Source organism: Pan troglodytes, chromosome 5, assembly GCF_028858775.2.
Source record: "Pan troglodytes isolate AG18354 chromosome 5, NHGRI_mPanTro3-v2.0_pri, whole genome shotgun sequence".
Lineage (NCBI taxonomy): Eukaryota > Metazoa > Chordata > Mammalia > Primates > Hominidae > Pan > Pan troglodytes.
The window spans coordinates 95,273,139-95,297,114 of NC_072403.2; the positions used below are offsets into that span (position 1 = coordinate 95,273,139).

A 23,976-nucleotide genomic window follows, 5' to 3' on the forward strand; every position below is an offset into this window, starting at 1 on the left:
TAATAAAAATATTCAACAAAATATTCTTACATTCTAATTCATGAGCTTTTTCTGATAAGTATTTGACAAAACACATTTTAATACAATAAGATAGTCTAAATTTTTTTTGCATTTTAATATAAAGAAATCTTATAGGATCTACATATAAATATAGGATCTACACATAAAAATGTTTCAGAATATTAATTGTAAGTCTTAAATGAGTATTAACTCAGAAAAATCTATGAGTAAGAGGAAGAAGTATAGTCAGAATGCTATTTTCTTTCTTTCTTTGTATAACTTGTCCGCTACGATCAGTTACGTCTAGTATTTTGTCAAATAAGTGGTGACATAATGAAGAATGTCATTGATATGAGATGATGGCAAATTCCAAATTACAACATCAACAACAATACCACTTTGGAAAGAATACTAATGGAAGTAAAAAGCTTTGGTACTAAGTTATCTTGCTAATGAAAGATTATATATTAGGTATTTTTGATATTATGGCTCAACAATTGTGCCATGTTTGATATTTTTCAGTTGAAATAGTTATTCATAAATACATGCTCATTGTGGTAAATGCATTAAACAGTTAAAATCCAGATAAAGACAAAAAAAGTCACCTGTAATCCCACTGTGTAGCTGTAACCACTTTCAACATTCTGATGTTTAGTCTTAACAAATTTTTGTCTCATACTGATATGTGTATATTCGAAAAATTTTAATTTACAAAAAATACCTCATTCCATACCTACTATTTTAACATGCTTTTTATCTCTTAAAAATATCTTGTGAATACCTAACCATGTCTATAATATATTTTAAAATATTATTTTGTACAGTTATAATATTCCATACTATGGGTATTTGGTAATTCATTTAACCAAATCTCTATTTTTAGATATTTAGAGGATTCTGATTATTTGCTATTAAAAATAGCATTGCAATACTTTGTATATTTAATTTGCACATCACTATTTCTTCAGGATAAATTTGTACAAAAGAATTGTATCAGGTAAAGATCTGCATGTTTTTAGGTTTTTGACACAAACTGGCTCCCCAAAAGTTGTATCAATCTATACTTCTACCATCAATGGAAGCGAGTGCTCATTTTCTAAAAGCATCATTAACAGTTGGGTTTATAACAAAAATCTTTGCTAGCTTGATAGAGAAAATCAGTTTCTCACTTGCTGTTTAATAAATTTTTAAAAACTTAATAGTAAGGCTAAACTCCAAAAATATGTTTACTGGCCATGGTATCCTTTTGTGAATATCTGTTCTACCATGTCTGATTTTGATCTTTTCAATTATCAAAGCATTCAGTATAAGATTTCACTATATTTACAAAAATGTAGCCTAATATATTAAATGTATTTTTTAAAAATACTAACAAGTCAAACTAGTTTATTATGGCAAAAATTTCTATGTGCAATATTTAGAGTGTCATGTTACAGAGTAACTATTCCAGAGGCTACTATGAGAAGAAAAATTTCTTTTTGTAGCTTATTTTAAATGACTAGAGGTTGAAACCTTATTTTTTTCAGTCTGAATTTGCTGAATTCTGTTTGTCTTCAGATTATATAATTATGTGGCCAATTTCTTAATAGATTCAATTTATGCATTTTTTCCAGTTTAAAATAATTTATAATGAGAACGCATTCACGTCTAAAATACATTTTGAATCAAAATCTATATTATTTAAGGTTATTTTAGATAACTAACTTAGTAGAATTCTAAGTATATACAATTTTAATCAAATACTTTTCATAAATCATATCTTTAAATAACAAATCTGTTTTTTTAAAAAAAAGAAAAGAGTCCACCCAAGGGTCCAGTGTAAACACATTTATTTACATGGTAAGGCTGTAATGGTTAGATAATTATTTTTGTTGGCACTGGAATGCAATTTCTGTGCCTGCAGAGAGGAAAGTATTACATTTGTGGGCATAATGGTAAGAACATAAGGTTAAAAAGGTAAAAAAGAACCATACGGAGAAACTGTGTCATAAGGGCACGATTTTGCATGATGTGCACAAAATGGTTTGGTCATTTCTAGTCAGAACCCCAATAACTTGCCAAAGGTTTTCTCTAGTCAGAGATTAGACATATTTTTCTCAAACCTATCTTTTTATTTCCTAAGGCAGTAATACTTTAAAATTCCTATATGGAAATAAATAGACTATATATGTGCAGATTATATTTTAGGCCGAATTAGTCGTGAAAAACTAGTTATTTAATGCCTCCATCGTGGTGACCTGCTTGGGGGGCATATTCTGCTGTGGATCCTCAGGGCTCCTTCTTGCACTGCTCTTGACCTAGGCTTGGCTCTTGCTTCTGATATCCTGTGCCCCAGCCTTTAATTCTGATGTACCCCAGAGCCTGACCTCTAAATTCCTGGCCTTGATGGATAGAAATCCTGACCCTAATTGCTTGTTTTGTTTGATAATTTGAATTTAGCATTCGTTTTCTTAAACTGAACTCTGTTTCCTATTAACTCTGCATGATAATTTGAAATTATTTAATACTGGTCTTTAACTTTGTATGGACATTTACATCAGACCCACAAAATCAGAAGATATACAATATTAAAGGAATTCTGTAGTTTTGTTCAACAGTTTACTGGTGGCTGTTTTAGAGAACACTGCAAAATGAATTGACAAGTGACTTAAAAACACTGGTCTACAAAGCATGTGTTTGTAGCACCAAAGGCACTTTATCATTATTATACATGGTATCTTCAAGTTAGTATGCAATACTGATATGGTTTAGCTCTGTGTCCCCACCTAAATCTCATCTCAAGTTGTAATCTCCACATGTTGAGGGAGGGACCTGTAGTTCCCATGTGTTGAGGGAGGGAGGTAATTGGATCATGGGGGCAGTTTTACCCACGCTGTTCTTGTGATAGTGAGTGAGTTCTCACGAGACCTAATGGTTTTATAAGTGTTTGGAAGTTCTTCCTTCTCTCATCTCTCTCCTGCTGCCTTGTGAAGAAGGTGCTTGCTTCCTCTTTGCCTTCTACGATGATTGTAAGTTTCCTGAGGCCTCCTCAGCCATAAGAAAGTGTGAGTCAATTAAACCTCTTTCCTTTACATAAATTACCCAGTCTCAGGAAAGTTCTCTGTAGCAGTGTGAAAATAGACTAATGCAAATAATATTAAAATCAGGCCATCTTTCTATAGCTCACAATTCTTAACACCTGGAAATTTCCAGATTATTCCATTTCTGAAATCCTATATTTGCTTTTCATGAATACTCAAAAAGAAATTTAATATAAAAAAGAATAAAACACAGTTCACTTAACTTAGGCATCTTTGTCATGAAAATTGGCACTGAAGGAACAATGTAATTAACATCACAAAGAATTTGGGGAAAAGAAAGATTTGACCAATTACTTTCATGTATCTCAAAAGAAATAAAGACTCAGGATTTTTAAAGCCGTTAAATGTATATAGCTGCCATACTAAATACTTAAGCATGGTGAATTTTAAAAATTATTATATATATACTTTCTTTCTTTTTTCTTTTTTTTTGAGATGGAGTCTCACTCTGTTGCCCAGGCTAGAGTGCATGGCACGATCTCAGCTTGCTGAAACCTCCACCACCCGGGTTCAAGGGCCTCCCAAGTAGCTGGGACTACGGGTATGCGCCACCATGCTGGGCTAATTTTTGTATTTTTAGTAGATATGGGGCTTCACCATATTGGCCAGGCTGGTCTCGAACTCCTGACTTCGTGATCCGCCTGCCTTGGCCTCCCAAAGTGCTGGGATTACAGGTGTGAGCCACTGTGCCTGGCCTAAAAATTATTATTTATAAAGTACCTTTCAGTTTATAGGGTATTTCTACAAATAATTATTTTGTCCTCAATGTAAACTCCATGAGAGAAACATTATCATCCCCATTTTACATTTAAACTTTCTTTGATCACCTCATTTCCAATAGCATTCACCTTTATTCCACTTCGACTGACTTCCTTCTAAATTTCATCTTGTGCTTGCCATCACTCAGAACCAATCCTTGAAAGTACTACATTAGAATACTTTACTCATGGTCTACAGTCTCCTATCTTCCCAGGCCTCTAATTCAATCATCCTTATTATACCCATTCTTCAACCCCATTGGAATGTCTAGGCCTTTCCCCCACCTAACAGTCTTTTTATCTTCACTTTCTTCCCTATCGAGCTTAGGGTCATGGTCATCATTTTAACCTTAGCTTTTATCCCATTGTCTTTTCTTTGCACAAATACAATAAAATATCTAACATAGATGAATCCAGCTGTTCACTGTGGCCTTGCCTATTCCTGAACTGTTGAACTCAAGCTGCTCAGCCAGCATCATGATACATTTACAGTATTAATTTCAACCGAATCTGCAATGTCTGCTGACTGAATCCTTTTATGTTTCATAGTCCGTTGGCTCTCTAGTTCTCTACAATAGTTCTTTCAGATCTGTTTTTTTTTTTATTTTCCTCAAACTTCCAATCCTGTTATTTCAAAGAAAATAGCATATTTATTTCAAAGAAATAAATATTTCTTTGAGGCTATTACATATATTTTTTGTTTTCCTCAAACTTCTGATCTATTGTTTCAAAGAAAAAAAATAGAAGCTGTTATATAACTTTCTGCCACAGGTAAGAAATTAAACACAGAGAGGTTATGTAAATTGGTCAAAGTCCATAGCTAGTAAAGGGCAAAGCAAATCAGTGTGACTCTATAGTCCATGCTCTTAACATCTGCATTTAACAGTGTCTCTCACTTTATCCATCTCAGTTACTGCCCTGCCATTCTTCTAGTTCTTCAAGGCAAAAGCCTAGGCTCCATCCTTGGCTCCTTCCTCACCTTCACTATCAACAACTAATTACCTGTCTACTTCTAACTTCACTGGCACTTTCTTAGAGCAAGATGCCACCATCATAGATTTCAGCAACAGCCTTCAAATGTGCTCCAATTCAATCCTGTTCTCTAGACTGAAGACAGTGTGAATAATCTTTCCAAATGCAATCCTACCCAAGTCAACCTACCAACTCCTTAGTTCAACACTCACCAACTCTTTCATGTTTAATTCTTTAGACCAAAGGTTGGCAAACTCTTTTCATAGAAGGCAATATAGTAAATATTTTAGGGCTTGTGTGCCATTCAGTGTCTATCCCAGACTTAATTCTGCTATTATGGCATGAAAGCCACTGTAAACAATATATAAACAAGTGGGCATGGCTTTGTTGCAATAACTTTACAAAAACAGGCAGTGGCTAGATTTGGCTCACAGGCTGTACTTTGCCAACCCCTGCTTTAGACATATTACATTGATTCGTTCCACTAACATTAAATACTTTCTGTGGGCTTGGGGCTATGTTAATGACAAGTTAATGATACAGTGATGAACAAAATACCCATGTTCTCTGCCTTCACAGAGCTTAAAATTTAGTTGGAATGGAGACACTGATTTTTTTAATTGCATAAATAGGTCAGGCATGGTGGCTTATGCCTGTAATCCCACCACTTTAGGAGGCTGAGGCGGGCAGATCACTTGCATTCAGGAGCTCGAGACCAGCCTGACCAACGTGGCAAAAACCCATCTCTACTAAAAATACAAAAATTAGCCAGGCACAGTGGCACGCACCTGTAATCCCAGCTACTCAGGAGGCTGAGGCAAGAGAATCACTGGAACCCAGGAGCAGAGGTTGCAGTGAGCCAAGATTGCACCACTGCACTCCAGCCCAGGCAATAGAGCAAGACTCTGTCTCAAAAAAAAAAAATGCATAAATATATAAAAATGCTACTATGATAAGGAAAAAAGAAAAATAATTAGTGCTATGGCAGCCTATGAGGTGGAATTGACCCAGACCCAGAAATTCAGAAGGGTTTAATGATGAATGTCATAATTGAGATGAGATTTGAAGAGGGGAAGAAAGGGTATTCTAGGATGAGAGATCAACATTTGGCTAGACCCTTAAATAAGAAGAAACCTGGCTCATTTCAGGACCTGAGAAAGGAAGTGTGGCTAGAATGAGTGAAGAGAGAAACACGCATCAGACCATGCATTTTGGGCCACATTCAGGATTTTCATCTTTATCCTAAGTACAATGAAAATCCATCAAATTATTTTGAGGAAGAAATAATAAGATCAGATTTCTATAGCAAAAAGAAAACTATCTCTGTTCACCACAAAAGCCTGAGCACTTAGATCTACATCTGACAAATTGTAGAGATATTATGCAGAAAACATATAAGAAGGGGAAGCAAGAGTAAATGTGGATAGATTACTTAGATGATAGCAATTTGCACTGGGGTGATGAGGAGAAATCTATGAAAAACACAAATTTTGATGATAGGAAATGCAAAAGGTTTAGTGATAGACTGTATTTGGTGGGAAAGCTGAAGAGGGAGCTATCAGCAATTCACTGAAAAGGAGAACACTGGAAGAAGGTCAGGTTTGGTGGGGAAATAAGAGTTTGATTTGGGAGTAGGTTAAGTAGGAGATAACTTTGAGATATCCAGCAGGAGTTCTGTTGTTGTTGTTGTTGCTGTTGTTGTTGTTGTTGTTTGAGACAGGGCCTGGCTTTGTCACACAGGCTGGAGTGCAGTGGCATGATCATGGCTTACTGCAACTTCGACCTCCTGGGCTCAAGGGATTCAATCCTTCCCACCTCAGCCTCCCGAGTATCTGGGACTACAGGCACACACCACCATGCCAGGCTAATTTTTGTATTTTCTTGTAGAGACAGAGTTTTGCCATGTTGCCCAGGATGGTCTCGAACTCCTACGCTCAAGCGATCTGCCTGCCTTGGCCTCCCAAAGTGCTGGGATTATAGGCGCCTAAGTGGAGATTTTAAATAAAGACATGGGTGTATAGACCTGGAATACAAAGAAGTCTGGGCTGGCAATATAAATTTGCTAATTGAATGTGTGGACCTGAGTATATACCTAAGAACATATACCATAACAAAAAGAAAAGGAGCTGGCACTGAGCAGGTCATTTAAAAATGAAGTGTTTTATCATTTAATAGCTAGACAGGAAAGGATGAACCTGCAGAAGAAAAAGAAAAGGCAAACAGCCAAAGAGGTAAGAAGAAACCAGCAGAATGCCCTGACATGGAAGCCAACAGAAAAGGGTATTTCAAGAAACAAGGTGAGTCAACAATGTGGAATGCTGCTGAAAATTCAAATAAGATAAACATTGAAAAACATTCATTGGAATTAGTGAAATGGAAGCCATTTGCAATCTCATTTCAAGTTGCAAAACCTCTTTATGGTATTTCTCCTCAGCTCATCTAACTGTGCTTCCCCCTACCTTCCAATAATGAAACAGAATCTGTAAGATTCTCATAGTAAGACATGTGTATTGGGGGGTGGGCTCTGCATGGATCTGGAGAGGATTAAAAAACTAGAGCTTAAAGAGGAAAAAATTTGGCAGCTTAGACAAAAGCAGGTAGCCAAGCATCTACAATCAAAGACAAATAGCAAAATGCAGCATACTACATAAAGGCAGCTCCTACTGGGGTAAAGCATAAAAATTGTGGCTAAGATAGGCTGAAGAGAGAAGTATGTATACTTTTATTTTTAAGCAATGAATAATATGGTCTCATACATTTCATTCTTTGTTTAGCCATAATCACCAGGGATTTTGTCAGATTTCTTGGAGCTCATTTTCTAGCTAATGGATAATATGGTATATTATACAGTCAGAGAGTACTTTTCTCAAATATATGCAACTAGATGAGAAATAGTATGTGACATCAGCAAGCATAATTCCTGGAATTTAAAAGGTACTCAGTATATATTGATTGAATTTGAATCATTATTACAATTATGAACTAATTTCAGACATGTTATTGATCCATATGCAGTGAAAATTTTGTTACCTTGAATATCATCATTGAATGTGCAATACTGGTTTCGATACTTGTTCAGGAGACGAAATGCATTCACATTGGCAAAATCTTCAAACTGAATAAGGCAATTCATGCCATACCTATGGGACAAAAACATTCATATTAGAAGAGGCTAATAAAATGCTATTTAAAAATAAACTTTTAAAATTAGCCCATAGAAATAGGAAAACATTATTTCCTTTTAAAGGTTCTATCTTGCTGCTTAAGTATAAATATGTAATATAATATCTGTTTAGCAAATATTTACATGCTGACTACAGAAAAGGCATTGTGTTGGCACTGTGAAATAACATAAAATGACCAAAATATGTTCCCTTTCCTTAAGGAATTTAACTTTTAGTGGAAACAAAAATTTTTGAAGTAAATAAGAAGTAATATAAAAGTGGTATAAACAAGGAATGATAGGTGTTCCGAAGATAGATATCACTTCTGGCTGTGATCAAAGACAAAGCAACAAATGAATGAGTTTTAATGAATAGTTATAATTTCAAAAGTAGAGATGTGGGGTTTTATAAGCTGAGGAAAAATAGAAGCAAAATAACTGAGCTGAAAGATAAAAAAGAAAAATTGTTTAAAAAATGGTTTAAAAGCCCTATTTGGCTATAATGTGGTAGTAAATGTAAGGGTGTAGTGAAAGATACGGTCAGATCTTCATTGTGGCCCTTCCATTCCTCCCGTCTAGCTTCACGGGTAAACATGCTTTCTTCAGTCTCTTTTATTAGGGCACTGATGAAACATTCATGAAGGTTGAGTCCTCATGGCTTAATCACTTCCCAAAAGGCCCCATCTCTTAATACTTTCACAATGGCGACTACATTTCAACATATACAACGTAACATGTAATAGTAATGATTAGACCATAGCAGCAGCTTTTACAAACCTTTTATTCTCCTGGTCTCCCAAGTCTCTTACCAGTCACTACCTCACTAAGATCAATGGTAGAGAGAACATTATTAACCTTCTCAGTTTTCCCCTACATTAAAATATTTTGTACTTTTATGTCTATTTTCTTCCTCAACTTGTGAGAATGATTCTTGCTTCCTTGTTTCGAACCTCCCTATGGACCTTACTGAATCAACTGCACCTCTCTATACTAACAGCTGCAATTTCTCCTTTGCTACTGGTCCTTTCCTGTCCCCAAGCATTTTCAGGACTACCTAATTTTAAGACCACCTCCCTTGGCCATGACAAAATCAAAGCTATAGTTACTTATCTTTCTTCCCCCTGATGTCAAACCTCTCAGAACAGAGAATGTTAAACCTTGCACTAATTTCTCACTTCTTGTCAACATTATAATTCAAGGACAGTCTCAAACCACTACCCCCTGATATCACAAAGCAGATGATTTTTCTTTTTCTTCTGATACAATAAAAAACTCTGTAAGTTTGTTATTTCCCTTCAATTATGTTAATTTATATATAATTACATATTTATCTTGGGTAGACTATCTTTTTAAATTACTGTAAAATTCACAGGTGAAAACTAGTGTTAATGTTTTTTGTTTGTTTGTTTGTTTTATTACTAGTGTAGCCTAGCATCTTTTTCTATGTCTATTTGTCATTTGTAATTTTTTCTGGAAGATTCTATGTTCACTTGTTCATTTTTGCATTGTTATAGTTGTTTTCTTTATTATTTCATAAGAATAGTACCTTCTGTTATATATATTGCAAATGGTTTTTCTAATCTAGTACACTGTGCCATTAATTAGACAGTGTTCCTAATTGTTTTCACCAAATAAATTTTAAATTTTTATGTGGTTAGATCTTTCAATTCTTTTATTTATGGTTTCTCCTTTGATGAAATGCTTACAACAGTCTCCTCTACATATATTTATTTAACTATTAATGAAAATTTCCTCTAATTATATTATAGATTTAGAAAATAGTTAACCTCTAAATCTGGTATACTTTTACTGTTAGGCCATAGATTAAAAAAACAAGCTATACCAAAATTTCTGTTTTCTATATAATCACCCAACTATGTCAGCACCATTTATTTAACAGTCCATCCTTCTCCTCATCACCTATAATTAGATACTATATTCTGATATATAGTAGGGTCTGTTTCTGTGCTTTCCCATTTTATTCTACTACTGCTGATGACAACAAATATGTTTTCCTTTATAAGATACTACACACACACACTTACTCTTCACAACCACTCTATGAAGTAAGCACTATTATTATTCTCATCCAATAGATGAGGAAACAGGCACACAGGTATACCACATTGGTATTGCTCAGTAATGATAGTCTAACAGTAATGATTAGTCTTACTAATCTATCAAGAAAAAAATACCTCCCTGCTTTAATTCCTACAGCTTTATAGTAATTTTAATATTTAGTACTGTTAATCATCTTTTATCCTTCTTTTTAAGTATTTACTTGGCTGTCATACTGGTTTATAAGCATAGGCTCTGGAGTCAGAGCTCCTGGGATCAATCTTGTCCTCCTTACATACCGTGCATCCTTAACTGTTCTGTGCCTCTGATTTCCTATCAGAAAAATGAGAATAGTAACAGCCTATTACCATAAGGCTGTTAGCAGGATTAAATGAAGTGATAAATGTTAAGTGCTCAATGCAATGACTGGCACATGAGTACTCTATAGCCACTTAAAAATCTACAGATTTTTAAAAATTATTTAATAGTAACAATAGAAGCCATAGGCAGGTAAATAATATTCTCAAAGGGCTAAGAGAAAATAACTGTCATCCTAGACAAAGCTATTCTTCAACAGTAAGGTTTATGCAGCCAATAAACATATGGAAAAAAAGCTCATCATCACTGGTCATTACAGAAATGCAAATCAAAACCACAGTGAGATACCGTCTCACACCAGTTAGAATGGTGATCATTAAAAAGTCAGGAAACAACAGAAGCTGCAAAGGATGTGGAGAAATAGGAACGCTTTTACACTGTTAATTGGAGTGTTAATTAGTTCAACCATGGTGGAAAACAGTGTGACGGTTCCTCAAGGATCTAGAATCAGAAATCCCATTTGACCCAGCAATCCCATTACTGGGTATATACCCAAAGGATTATAAACCATTCTACTATAAAGACACACACACATGTATGTTTATTGTGGGACTATTCACAATAGCAAAGACTTGGGACCAACCCAAATGCCCATCAGTGATAGACTGGATAAAGAAAATGAGGCACATATATGCCATGAAATACTATGCAGCCATAAAAAAGGATGAGTTCATGTCCTTTGCAAGGACATGGATGAAGCTGGAAACCATCATTCTCAGCAAACTAACACAAGAAGAGAAAACCAAACACAGCATGTTCTCGCTCATAAGTGGGAGCTGAACAATGAGAACACATGGACACAGGGAGGGGAACATCATCACACCAGGGCCTGTTTGGGGGTGTGGGGCTAGGGGAGGGATAACATTAGGAGAAATACCTAATGTAGATGATGGGTTGATGGATGCAGCAAACCACCCCATGGCGCATGTATACCTATGTAACAAACCTGCACATTTAGCACATGTACCCCAGAACTTAAAGTATAATAATTAAAAAAAAATAAAAAATAAATAAAATTAAGACATCTTTAGATAAATAAAAATCAAAAGACTTTTACTAAAGAAACTTCTAAAAGGTATATTTCAGAAAGAACAAAAATAATCCCAGTTTAAAAGGCCTATGTATAATAAAATAGTAAAATGTAGGGAAATACAAGCAATTTTTATCCATATAAAATAGTAATAAAAATAAGTCTACTTCTAGCATGACAGAGTGAAGAAGGTGGCAAATTCATTCCCTAAACAGCAACGATATTGCAAGACAAAATATTTAAAACAACCATTTCAGTGCTCTGTAAATCACTAAAGACAAAAAGAAGCAACAATTTAAAAGTAAAATGGGATAGGGGGGTCAATTCTGAAGGGAACATAAACTTTTTCTACTCCTTTTATGTATGATGCCGTTTATCCTCCAAGGAAACACTTTAGCTAGCTGTATTAATAATTACAAAAATGTTACTAAAAACTGATAAAATCATTTCTATGGTTACAAATTATTACATTTTTATAACCTAGCAGAGAAGCAAACTTTGTCATAGCAACTAAGTACCCCAAACACAAATACCAGTCAATAATCATGAGGTGCTTGTAATGGCTCTTCTACTTCTCTGGTTTCTAAGCAGGCCTTTAGAAAGTAAAGACTGTGAGCCTTTGGAGAGTGCTGTCATATGGTTTGCTCCCAATGTATCATATACTGGTGGTCTAGAAGCATTGGATGAGCTGTCATTATGTTCAGAAGGAGCAGAACTCTGTGGTCTCAGTATGTGAGGAGGAATCAGAGCCTTCTCAATTCTATTCCCGGATCTACTACTTACTTGGTTCTGTGGTTTTGCGCTTGTTAGAATTTCTCTGTGGTTAAAATGAAATCCCTACAATATGGTTTGCCTTCAATGTTTAGGACACAATGTGGTCAGGCTATAAATTTATAATGTTTCTTAAGTGAAATCTGGGAATAGGCATAGGTAGTAAAATGGTGTACAGGATACCTTATCATTTACAAAAGTTTATTTTAGAAGTATCCCTTAGAAACTATATATCAGTTTTAGTTTCATGACTTTTCTCTACCTGGTAGTTAACTCTGATTTGACTCCTAAAGATTTAGAGAGAGGAATTCTGAATTCATTTTGTGATACAAGCATCTTGCATCATATAATAAAAGAAAGCCACATAAGGGATAATTAGTTCCAATTTGAACCCACTTTGTCACTATAAAATTATAAGTAGTGGAACACTGAGAAGTTAGCCAATTCAATTCTACATAACTATGAAAAGAACCTACTATTTTATGATCAAAATACCACATAAAATACTAGGTGCAAATGGTTTTAAAAGTTAACAGAAATAACACCCATAAAATTAACATGTAAAAACTGCAGAGATTTTCCTCCTGTGGCATTGTTAAATCTGACAAATACCATATTACAGTGACTAATCACTATATCTAGCACTATGTGTCAGGCACTATGCTTCATACTTTACAGGGATTATCTCAATTCTGTCAGCAACCCAGTGAAGAAGGTATTATCCACTTAACAGATAAAGAAATGAACTCAGTAAGATTAAAAGCCATGGTTGAGTTCACACTGCTAGCAGGTGGTAAGGTCTGCACTGAACCACAGGGCCCAGTGCTATATATACTGGCTACCACAGAGCACCAACAGAGTTATCAAGTCAATGAAATGAATAGCATATTTACATCTGAAAATATTGCACTGATAAAATAAGGGTGTTATAATTTTATCATAAAACTATTAATAGCAAAACAGTATTTGTATGCATTCAACATACCAGGTCCTTTTATTATAGGAAATATATGAACAGATATTGGTGAGAACATGAATCTTTCTTTGATTATAACTGATCAAGAATTCACTGTAACCAGGTTAACCAAGCATGTTTTAATTTTTCCTGAGATATAGTAAAATGTTTTTATAGGATTTATTACATATGGAACATTCAAGATCTAGTGCACTTTAGCTCTGATGAGTACCTTAGGGATAACCTATTCCAAATTACCCATTTTTGATAATGTATTGAAGCTTGAGAGTGCTCAATGAATTAAGCAGCAAATAAGAAACATGGATCTTGCCCTGGAAATGCTCACTGGGAAAATAGTCTCATTGGGAAGACAAAAGGATGTAAGCAAATAACTTAAAGGAGGTTCAGATTAAAAGCAAAAGCAGTGGCACACTGATCACTAAAGGACTGAGGGAAAACAACATGAATTAGGTGAGACTTAAGATGGGCCCTTGGTAGAACTCAAATAAGGAAAAGAGTGGAGTAAAGAACCAATGATAGAATAGAGGTCTCAAAGTTTGTATCGGGGAGGTGACAAATATTAGCTTCAAGGACTTTAGAAGATCAGTATTGGTTGCTGAATTTCAGATGATGAATGGTCTTGAATGCTAGAATAAGTAATCCAAAGTTGACACAAATTATCTCTGGCCAAGAACCATTCAAATTCAATTCTTCTTTGTAGGTAACAATGAAGAAGATGGATGTGTTAACTTCTCTCATAGCAATATGGCTTTTGCTCCTACTACTTTACTTCCATATTATTTTGTAACATTTAGACAGTCCTTTCATTTCTCTTACCACTCCTTTTATTATATTTCACTGTTACTTCTTAATTATTCTTTGTGACAGTAGAAATGATGAAGATTCAGCCATAATCATCCATTCTTTTCCCCCATATTCTCATCCCCTCAAGTTTCTTGTCTTCTTAAGGAATTGACAATCATGTTTTACACAAATTACTTCTAAATTTATATCTCTGCTGCTGATCTTTCAAAGAAACAACTCTGTTTCCAAAATGATACCAAGGACTTGAAGAAATTTTATACTATGAATCTTTTTTCTTTTAGAATGAGAGATAAATAATTAAAACAGTATTTCCAACCATTTTTATTTAGTATTTATTTCTGTAAAAGCATCTATAGAATCAAAAAATCACACAACATTTATAGCAAGGACCAAAAAAAAAAAAAAAAAGAATCACAAGCAAAATAGAATCACTATGTTTAGGTGTTGTCTGCTTTTCAAAAAAAATAGCAAACCTAAGAGATTATGAGTTCCTTAAAATTCAACAAATTTTGAAGTTCTGTTTATAACTAAAGTGGCTATTTAGTATATTTTAATAAAAAGCATTTAAAAAATCCTCCTTGTCTCCAAAATTCATGAAACTTTTTCCCTTGTGATTTTAATTTTATTATTTTGTTGTTGTTTTTAAACTTTTATTTTAGGTTCAGGGGTACATATACAAGGTAGTTCTATAGGTAAATTCATGTTATGGGGGTTTGTTGTACAGATTATTTTATCACCTAGATGCTAAGCCTGGTACACAATAGTTACTTGTTCTGCTCCTCTTCCTCTTCTGATCCTCCACCCTCTGGGGTGGGGATGAGAACACATGGACACTAGGCCCCAGTGTCTGTTGCGCCCCTTTGTGTTCAAGTGTTCTCATCATTTTAACTCCCACTTATAAGTGGGAACACACAGTACTTGGTTTTCTGTTCTTGCATTAGTTTGCTAGGGATAATGGCCTCCAGCTCCATCCATGTTCCTGCAAAGGATGTGATCTCACTCTTTTTTATGGCTGCATAATATTCCATGGTGTATCAGTACCACATTTTCTTTATCCAGTGTATCACTGATGGGCATTTAGGTTGATTCCATGTCTTTGCTATTGTGAGTAGTACTCCAATAAACAAAAAAATGTGTGCATGCATCTTTGTGGTAAAATAATTTATATTCTTTTGGGTATATATCCACTAATGGGATTGCTGGGTCAAATGGTACTTCTGTTTTTATTTCTTTGAGGAATCTCCATACTGCTTCCACAATGGCTGAACTAATTTACACTCCCACCAGCTATGTATAAGCATTTCCTTTGCTCTGCACCCTTGCCAGGATCTGTTATTTTTTGACTTTTTAATAATAGCCATTCTGACTGGTATGACATGGTATCTCATTATGGTTTAGATTTGCATTTCTCTAATGATCAGTGATATTGAGCTTTTTTTCATATGCTTATTGGCCGTTTGCATGTTCTTTTGAAAAGTGTCTCTTCATGTTCTTTGCCTACTTTTTAATGGGGTTGTTTTTTCTTGTAGATTTAAGTTCCTTAAAATTCTGGATATTAGACCTTTGTCAAATCCATAGTTTGCAAATATTTTCTCCCATTCTGTAGGTTCTTTGTTTACTCTGTTGATAATTTTTTTTTTTTTTTTTTTTGCTGTGGAAAAGCTTTTAGTTTAATTAGATCCCATTTGTACATTTTTGCTTTTGTTGTGATTGTTTTTGCCATCTTTGTCATGAAATCTTTGCCTGTTCCTATGTTCAGAGAGCCATTTCTCAGTAAAGCAAGGAGGTAAAGGGAACATCCAGTGAGGAAGTGAGGAGGTAAGGTAGCCTGTTGTTAAAGTGCGGGTTTCCAGTTAAACAGTGGAAAGATCTGAGAAGAAGAAGAAGTGTTGGGAGTCTGGTTTAGGGAAGATGAAGCACAAAACGTGAAGTATGAAAAAGCATAGGCTGGGTGCGGTGGCTCACACCTGTAATCCCAGCACTTTGGGAGGCCGAGGCAGATGGATCACCTGAGGTCAGGAGTTCGAGACCAGCCTGGCCAACATGGTGAAACCCTGTCTCTACTAAAAATACAAAAATTAGCTAGGCGTGGTGGCAGGCACTTGTAATCCCAGCTACTTGGGAGGCTGAGGCAGGAGAATCACTTGAACCCAGGTGGTGGAGGTTGCAGTGAGCCGTAATTGCACCACCGCACCCCAGCCTGGGCAACAGAGCAAGAATCCATCTCAAAAAAAAAAAAAAAAGAAAAAAGAAAAAGCATGAAGTATGTGGAGGCATACATGAAAAGAGACAAATGACATGTTATTTTTACATTTTAATAGGCAACCAAGTATAACAATAATGTGAAGCAAGACTTTCTAATTATGTGCACAGGCCATCTGATGGACGGCAAAGGTGGAACATGGGGAGATGAGTATGTGAAAGAGGGAACATCATGGCCTCTGAGCTGAAGGCAGCATGGGTACAGGCTCAAATCCTCAGAGAAGCTTTGGCTCTAAAGGACTTATCTGTGCTTCAACATACCACTGTATTCTTCTATTTCTAGTTTGTACCATTCCTTATGCCTAAAATGCCTTCATATAAGGGATGCAGAAATCTAGAAAATGCTTTTATAAACTCCATGTGCAAACTTACAATAGAGAATTAAAGGTCTCCTCAAATGCATGTTCCAGTAAATACCTCATCTCCAACCTCAATCATGTCATTTACTTCTGTAGTTTGAATCACTAAATCTGTGACTTTTTCTCCATTTAGCCTGAATCAAACTGTTTATTTCTAAAAGCCAGCAACACTAAGGGTCACATATTCAGCAGAAAAGAGAATTGTATATTATTTTACTGAAGAATATTACAGTCACAAAATTTTAGATCTAGAAATGTCCTCAGAGATGATTTAGCAATAACTAATGACCAGGAAGGTTAAAAAACACCCAAGGTTCCAGAAAAATATATGGTAGTGAGTGTTGCCATCTAAGAGAAAAGCCAGAGGGACTAAGTCCAATAGCCACGTATGGTAGAGTAGACCTTTTTTGTAATGTAGTAAGATACCTTCTATCTTATTTCATACTATAAGAATACAGAATATTTTCAGGTAAGTTTATCAGAATTTATTACCAGCACATCTCATTTTATTGTGCTTTGCTTTACTGCACTTTGAAGATACTGCCATTTTTTTACAAATTGAAGATTTGTGACAACCCTTGTTGAGCAAATCTATTGGGACCATTTTTTCCAACAGAATGTGCTCACTTTGTGTCTCTGTCACATTTTGGTAATGCTCCCAATATTTCAAACTTTTGCATTATTATTATATGTGTTATGATGACCGGTGATCAGTGATCTTTTATGTTACCATTATAATTGCATATAAGATGGCAAACTTAAGCAATAAATGTTGTGTATGTTCTGACTGCTCCACTGACTGGCCACACCCATGACTCTCTCCTTCTCCTCAAACCTCCCTATTCCCTGAGACACAACACTATTGAAATTAGGCCAATTAACAACCCCACAATAGCCTCTAAGTGTTCAAGTCAAAGGAAAAGTCACACATCTCTTTAAATCAAAAGCTTGAAATCGTTAAGTTTAGTGAGAAAGGAATGTTGAAAGCTGAGACAGGACAAAAGTTAGACCTGTTGTACGAAGCAGTTAGCCAAGTTGTGAATGCAAAGGAAAAGTTCTTGAAGTAAACTAAAAGTGCTACACTAGTGACCACATAAATGATAAGAAAGCAAAAAAAGTCTTTTTTTGGGAGTCTTTTGATAGGGAGAACGTTTGAGTGATCTGGATAGATTAAGCCAGTCACAACATTTCCTTAAGCCAAAGCCTAATCCATAGCAAGGCCCTAACTCTCTTCAATTCTATAAAGGCTGAGAAAGGTAAAGAAAATGCAGAAGAAAAGTTTGATGCTAGCAGAGTCTGATCCGTGAAGTTTAAGGAAAACAGCTGTCAACATAACATAACATAACATAACATAACATAACATAACCTGCAAGGTGAAGCAGAAAGTACTGATGCAGAAGCTGCAGCAAGTTATCCAGAAGATCTACGTAAGCTCATAAATGAAGGTGGTTACATTAAAGACCAGATTTAAAATGGAGACAAAATAGCCTTCTGTAGAAAGATGATGGCATCTAGGGCTTTCATAGCTAGAAAGGAGAAGTCAACGTCTGGCTTCAAAGCTTCAAAGAATAGGCTGACACCCTTGTTAAGGTCTAATGCAGCTGGTGACATTAATCTGAAGCCAATGCTCATTCACCATTTTGAAAAACATAGGTCCCTTAAGAATTATGCTAAATAGACTCTGTCTGTGCTCTATAAATGAAACAACAAAGCCTGGGTAACAACATATCTGTTTACAGCATGGTTTACTGAATATCTTAAGTCTGCTAATGAGACCTACTGCTCAAAAAATTAGATTCCTTTCAAAATATTGCTGCTTATTGACAATGCACCTAGTCAGCTGAAGAGCTCTGATGGAGCTGTACTAGAAAAATGTTTTCATGCCTGCGAACACAACATCTATTCTGCAGCCCATACATAGAGAGGCAATTTAAACTTTCAAGTCTTATTATATAGAAAATGCACTTCCTAAAGTTATTGCTACCCTAGACAATAATTCCTCTTATGAATTTGGGCAAAGTAAATTGAAAACCTCTGGAAAGGGTTTACCATTCTAGATGTCCCTAAGAACATTTGTGATTCATGGAAGGAGGTCAAAACATCAACATTAATGGGAGTTTGGAAGAAGCTAATTCCAACCCTCATGGATGACTTTGAGGGGTTCAAGACGTTAGCAGAGGAAGTCACTGCAGATGTGGTGGAAATAACAAGTAAAACTAGAATTAGAAGTGGAGCTTGAAGATGGGACTGAATTGCTGCAATCTCATGATAAAACCTGAATGGCTGAGGAATTGCTTTTTCTGGATGAGCAAAGAAAGTGTTTTTTTGAGATGAAATTTACTTCTGGTGGAGATGCTATGAATACTGTTGAAACGACAACAATTTAGAATATTTAGATTTGGAATATCACATAAACTCAGTTGATAAAGGAACAACCTGGTTTGAAAGGATTGACTCCAATATTGAAAGAAGTTCTACTGTGGATATAATGCTGTCAAATAGCATTGCATGCTACAGACAGATCTCTCATGAAAGGAAGAGTCAATTGATGTTGCAAACTCCATTACTGTCCTATTTTCAGAAATTACCACACTCACCCAACCTTCAGTAACCACCATTGTAATCAGTCAGCAGCTATCAACATCAAAGCAAGACCCTCCACCAGCAAAAAGATTATGACTCTCTGAAGGCTCAGATGATCATTAACATTCAATAGCAATAAAGTTATTTCTTAATTAAGGTAGACAAATTTTTTAAACATAATGCTATTGCATACTTAGTATCCTACAGTATAGTGTAAACACAAGTGAGTTTTATTTTATTTTATTTTATTTTTTGGAGACAGGGTCTCACTCCATCATCCAGACTGGAGTGCAGTGGCATGATCACAACTCACAGCAGCCTCAACATCCCAGGGTCAAGTAATTTTCCCATTTCAGCCTCCCTAGTGGCTGGGACCACAGGAGTGTGCCACCATGCCTGGCTAATTTTTCTTTTAATGTTTTGTAGAGACAAGGGCTCACTACATTGCCCAGGCTAGTCTCAAACTCCTCAGCTCAAACTATTCACCCGCCTTGGCCTCCCAAAGTGCTGGGATTACAGGTATGAGTCACTGGGCCTGGACTTAAACATAACTTTTCACTGAGAAACCAAAAAATTCATGTGACTTGCTTTATTGTAGTATTTGTTTTATTGTGGTTGTCTGGAACCAAAGCTGCAATATCTTTGAGGTATGCCTGTATTCAAATGAATATGAATGTTATTTATCTTTCTGTGCACACTTTCAGACTATATATTTATGCAATGATGCTGCAACTGCTCAACTACTTTCAACTACAAGGTGAATTTAAAATCAATTTTATTGCTTGATAGTTATATCTTGCAGGTAACTTTCTATCCTTTTTCCTCATTGGCAATAACAGATTTGAACAAGTATTTTGTGAACTATAATTGAATATGAATACTAATTGGATCAATATTCTCATTCTGATTATTCTCAAAAGTCAATATCCACTTCAAAGGATTTTTCCTGAAATGTCACCATTATGATACTTAAAATAATTGCTTGTAGGCTCTATACATAATCTTCAAAGAGGAATTCCAAAAGCATTATAAACATTAGCAGTTATCATTGTACAGCGTTCCAGAATACTACTTAGAAAAAGATAACAATCATTCAGATCTTCGTTTTTAAAAAAATCAAACTATTTTATAGTGAGACCTCAAAATCAAAAGAAAAATTTAAAAAAGACTTTGCATGTATAACTGCTTAAAATAAAAACTTTGAAAGCCAATATCCATTCTTAGGCCACAGAGTAATGGAAATCCATGCATATTATTCAAGAATAATCAGAATGGTACATTTAGAAATAGCTGAAAGCACAAATCCAATGTAAAGTACAAATCTAGCTCCTCTGGCACAATCATCTGGAATAATGTCAAAGTCTGAATACTAACCATCTTCCATAATTAGCACTCACTTATCAATAACATGTCCTGAGTTATGTCTATTTATAATTCCAAATTAATAGTGTTTCTTATGGCAGTATTATTGTCTAATACTAATTAAATGCCAGTATTATTGTCTAACACTAATCAAAATTAAATACTAATTAAAATATTATGTTCCCTGTTTTATAAATAAGCTCGTTTCCTCTCATATACTGAGGACATCATGAACTAAGCCATCATACGTCCAGTGGTATTGAAGATATTTAAGCCCAAACTGTTTTAGAATTGCTTCCATTGGCACCAGTATGGGTGCAATTACCTGCATGCCAATCTCTAGCCACCCTTAAAATAGTGCAATAATTAGTTGATTTAATCTGACATACTACTAAAATTAGAATTCTACTGGCAGAGTCTCTGCTTCATTCCTAACAAGTTTTAGGGACAAAACATGATGCCGTCTATGTAGTTCTAATAATTGTTTTGACTTCCTTTCACATTACACCATTTATGAATGACTCTGGAACTTTTTTTGAATTAATAAGTATGCTTATATTTCAGCCTAAATTTTCAAGAATGCAACTTCATCTCTGCAAAATTGACAAATTTCCATAATCTGATTAACAAAGCTATATTGTAGGTAGTTTATCTTTTAGGAAGGGTAATTTTGGTAGTTTACTGAGTTTACTAACATAGGGATGTGTGGAAGCTCAATAATTTATTATTTTTAAACTAATAATTTTATTCTGGTATCACTGAGAAATATAAAACAACACAAGAAATTTCTGCGCCTAAAACAATACTTACTAAAAAGAACCCAATAATCCAGCAGATTATTACAAACAAATTGAGCCTTTTGGGTTAAAATCTCAAGTCTATCCACTGCCCTTCTAAGAATTCCTTGTGCAATTCTAAATCAATAAAAAGAACTGGAAAAAGTATACTCAACAGAGATCAAATGAACAACCCCAGGCCACTTATTACTAAGCAAAATACTCAGGTTTTGAAAAAGTCTGACCCTGTCAGTAACCTGATTAGTCAAAGAGGAAATAAAAATCTGATAATTTTGCTCTCAGTGCAGCCCAGTCAGAGGAGAACAGTTTTAACCTCTCTGATGAAAAATGTCTAAATAAAACTATGTCTCTTAAGGAGGCATACATGACAAGATGTATAAACTTTGCATTTTCTAGATAGGAGTATTTTGGTCCAACTGTTTTCCAGAGATGTGCAAGAAACATAAGTAACTTCTGAAACAGATAATTATGGTTCATGTTTGCAAATGCCTTAGAATTCCATTCTGACTTCTGAAACTAATAGACTAATATGGTCAAAAGAAATACTGAATAAATCTCTCATATATTGTTTTCTTTTTATATATAAACATAGATATTCTGTATATGTGATATCCATTGACAATCCATTGAAAAATATTAGCAGAACAAGAACACAGATATATGATATTTGATAGTCATTTATTAAAAGCCAATAGGTCCAACATTCTCCTCACTTAAACAGCCTAAGTGATCAATTCAAGTGTCACATTCTTCTTTTTTTCATACTCCATTAGAGTTTATACTGAATAATGAAACTGAAAAAAGGTGCCATGCTCTATAAAGAAAATACATCTGCTTTTACATTCTATATGTTCTAAATTGCCACTTTTCATTCCTTTTCTTTTTTAAGTTGTTAGCTAAACTGCAGAACAGATCAGGTCCCAGATTTCTTGTTAAATGATCTACTCATCTCTTTTCTGCCTAAGGCCTTCTCAAAAATAAAAAAATTGATATTTATATAGGACAAATCCTATAAAGAAAATGCCTGGAAAATCTAAATATTGATAATAAAATCTATAAAGTTGCCTAGATAAACAATAAGGTATTATAGTAGCTTTATTTCAGGGTAAGACTTTTTCTGTGCCTTGCTTTCTTTTAAATTAACTTAAATGATGTATTATTTACATACAATAAAAGTACTCCTATTAAGTATACAATTAGGGTAAGTTCTGATAAATGTATCTTATGTCTCACCTTTATAAAGGTAAGGTATAGAATATTCACAACATTCCCAAAAGTTCTCTTGTGGCCCACCTCAGTCAATCCCCAGTCCAGCACGGGCCCCAGAAAGTCACTGATCTGCTTTCTAGTACTGCAGATTAAACTTTTTCGAGACAGAGTCTCACTTTGTCACCCAGGCTGGGGTGCAATGGTACAATCTCAGCTCACTGCAGTCTCCACCTCCTGGGCTCAAGCGATCCTCCAGCCTTAGCCCCATAAGTATCTGGGACCACAGGCGCTCACCACCGTGCCCCGTTATTATTATTATTATTATTGTATTTTTGGTAGAGATGGGGTTTCACCATGTTGCCCAGGCTGGTCTTGAACTCCTGAGCTCAAGCAATCTGCCAGCCTCGGCCTCCCAAAGTGCTGGGGTTATAGGCATGAGCCACTGTATCCAGCTCACACTTTTGAGAGGTTAAATTAATACAAGCCCTTGGAACAAACTCTGGCACATAATAACGATTCACTAAATATTAGTTATTGTTTGCTCAGTGGGATTTTGTTGTTTATTACAAGAGCCACGAGTAAGCTTGGTGGTATATTAAACCATGATTGAGTAAGCAATGACCCAGGAATATTTATTGGTCCTTTCATTAGATATCTGTGTATATTTAAGTAAGTGTTACTATAGCATGTGGGTAAAGGTAGTATGATCCCAAATGAAATACTCAGTGCTAATAAACAGTTCCAGTCTAATTACCTTTCAGTTATTGATTCATTGATTTTCTAAATCTTGTTCCTCTATCATTTGTGTTTTTTTCTATAATAAACTGTACATGCAAGTATATAATACATAGACAACACATATATGATAAAGTGTATATGCAAGTAACATTAAGGGATATTAATTGTGACATTTAAGAAATATTCTTGGGAGGCTTTGATTATATGCCTTTTCGATCATAAAGTACACCATATTTGGATTTCATAATACACAAATCTTGAGACTGTTCTGTTAGTTTACTTTAGTGGAGGTATTACGAAGTAGTTAAACAATAACATAAAACATTACTAAGACAATGCATAAGTCAAAATATAGCCAGTTTTCTAAATTGTCTAATTGGCTTTCCCTCCTGAAATGCATTTTTTCAGATATACCCAACTGTTCCCCCTTTTTATATCAATAATTTAATAAAATTTGAAATAATTACAGGCCTAAATGAATCTAGCTATAAAAAGAGATTGGGAAAGAAGTTAGTAACTAACACATTCTGGTTGTGCTCTTGTCCTCGGAGACTAGGTTAATGAGAATTTGGAAGAGAATTAAGTCTTCCAAAATGACCCAAATGGATTTATTACAATGAGATTCTAGTGCCTATCTTCAGTGTTTAAACTAGGAGGCTGTCCAAATGTAAACTTC

General features: G+C 35.0%; 1 protein-coding gene across 2 annotated transcripts in view; it reads right to left on the bottom strand.

The window, feature by feature from the left end:
• The window catches only part of ME1 (malic enzyme 1), a 214,394-nt gene that overhangs the window by 34,085 nt on the left and 156,333 nt on the right, over nucleotides 1-23,976 (bottom strand). For both annotated transcript variants that reach the window (XM_518610.8, XM_063813239.1), the window contains exon 7: nucleotides 7,841-7,950. In XM_518610.8, the coding sequence (XP_518610.3) occupies nucleotides 7,841-7,950 (110 nt within the window). The remainder of the gene's footprint in view (nucleotides 1-7,840; nucleotides 7,951-23,976) is intronic.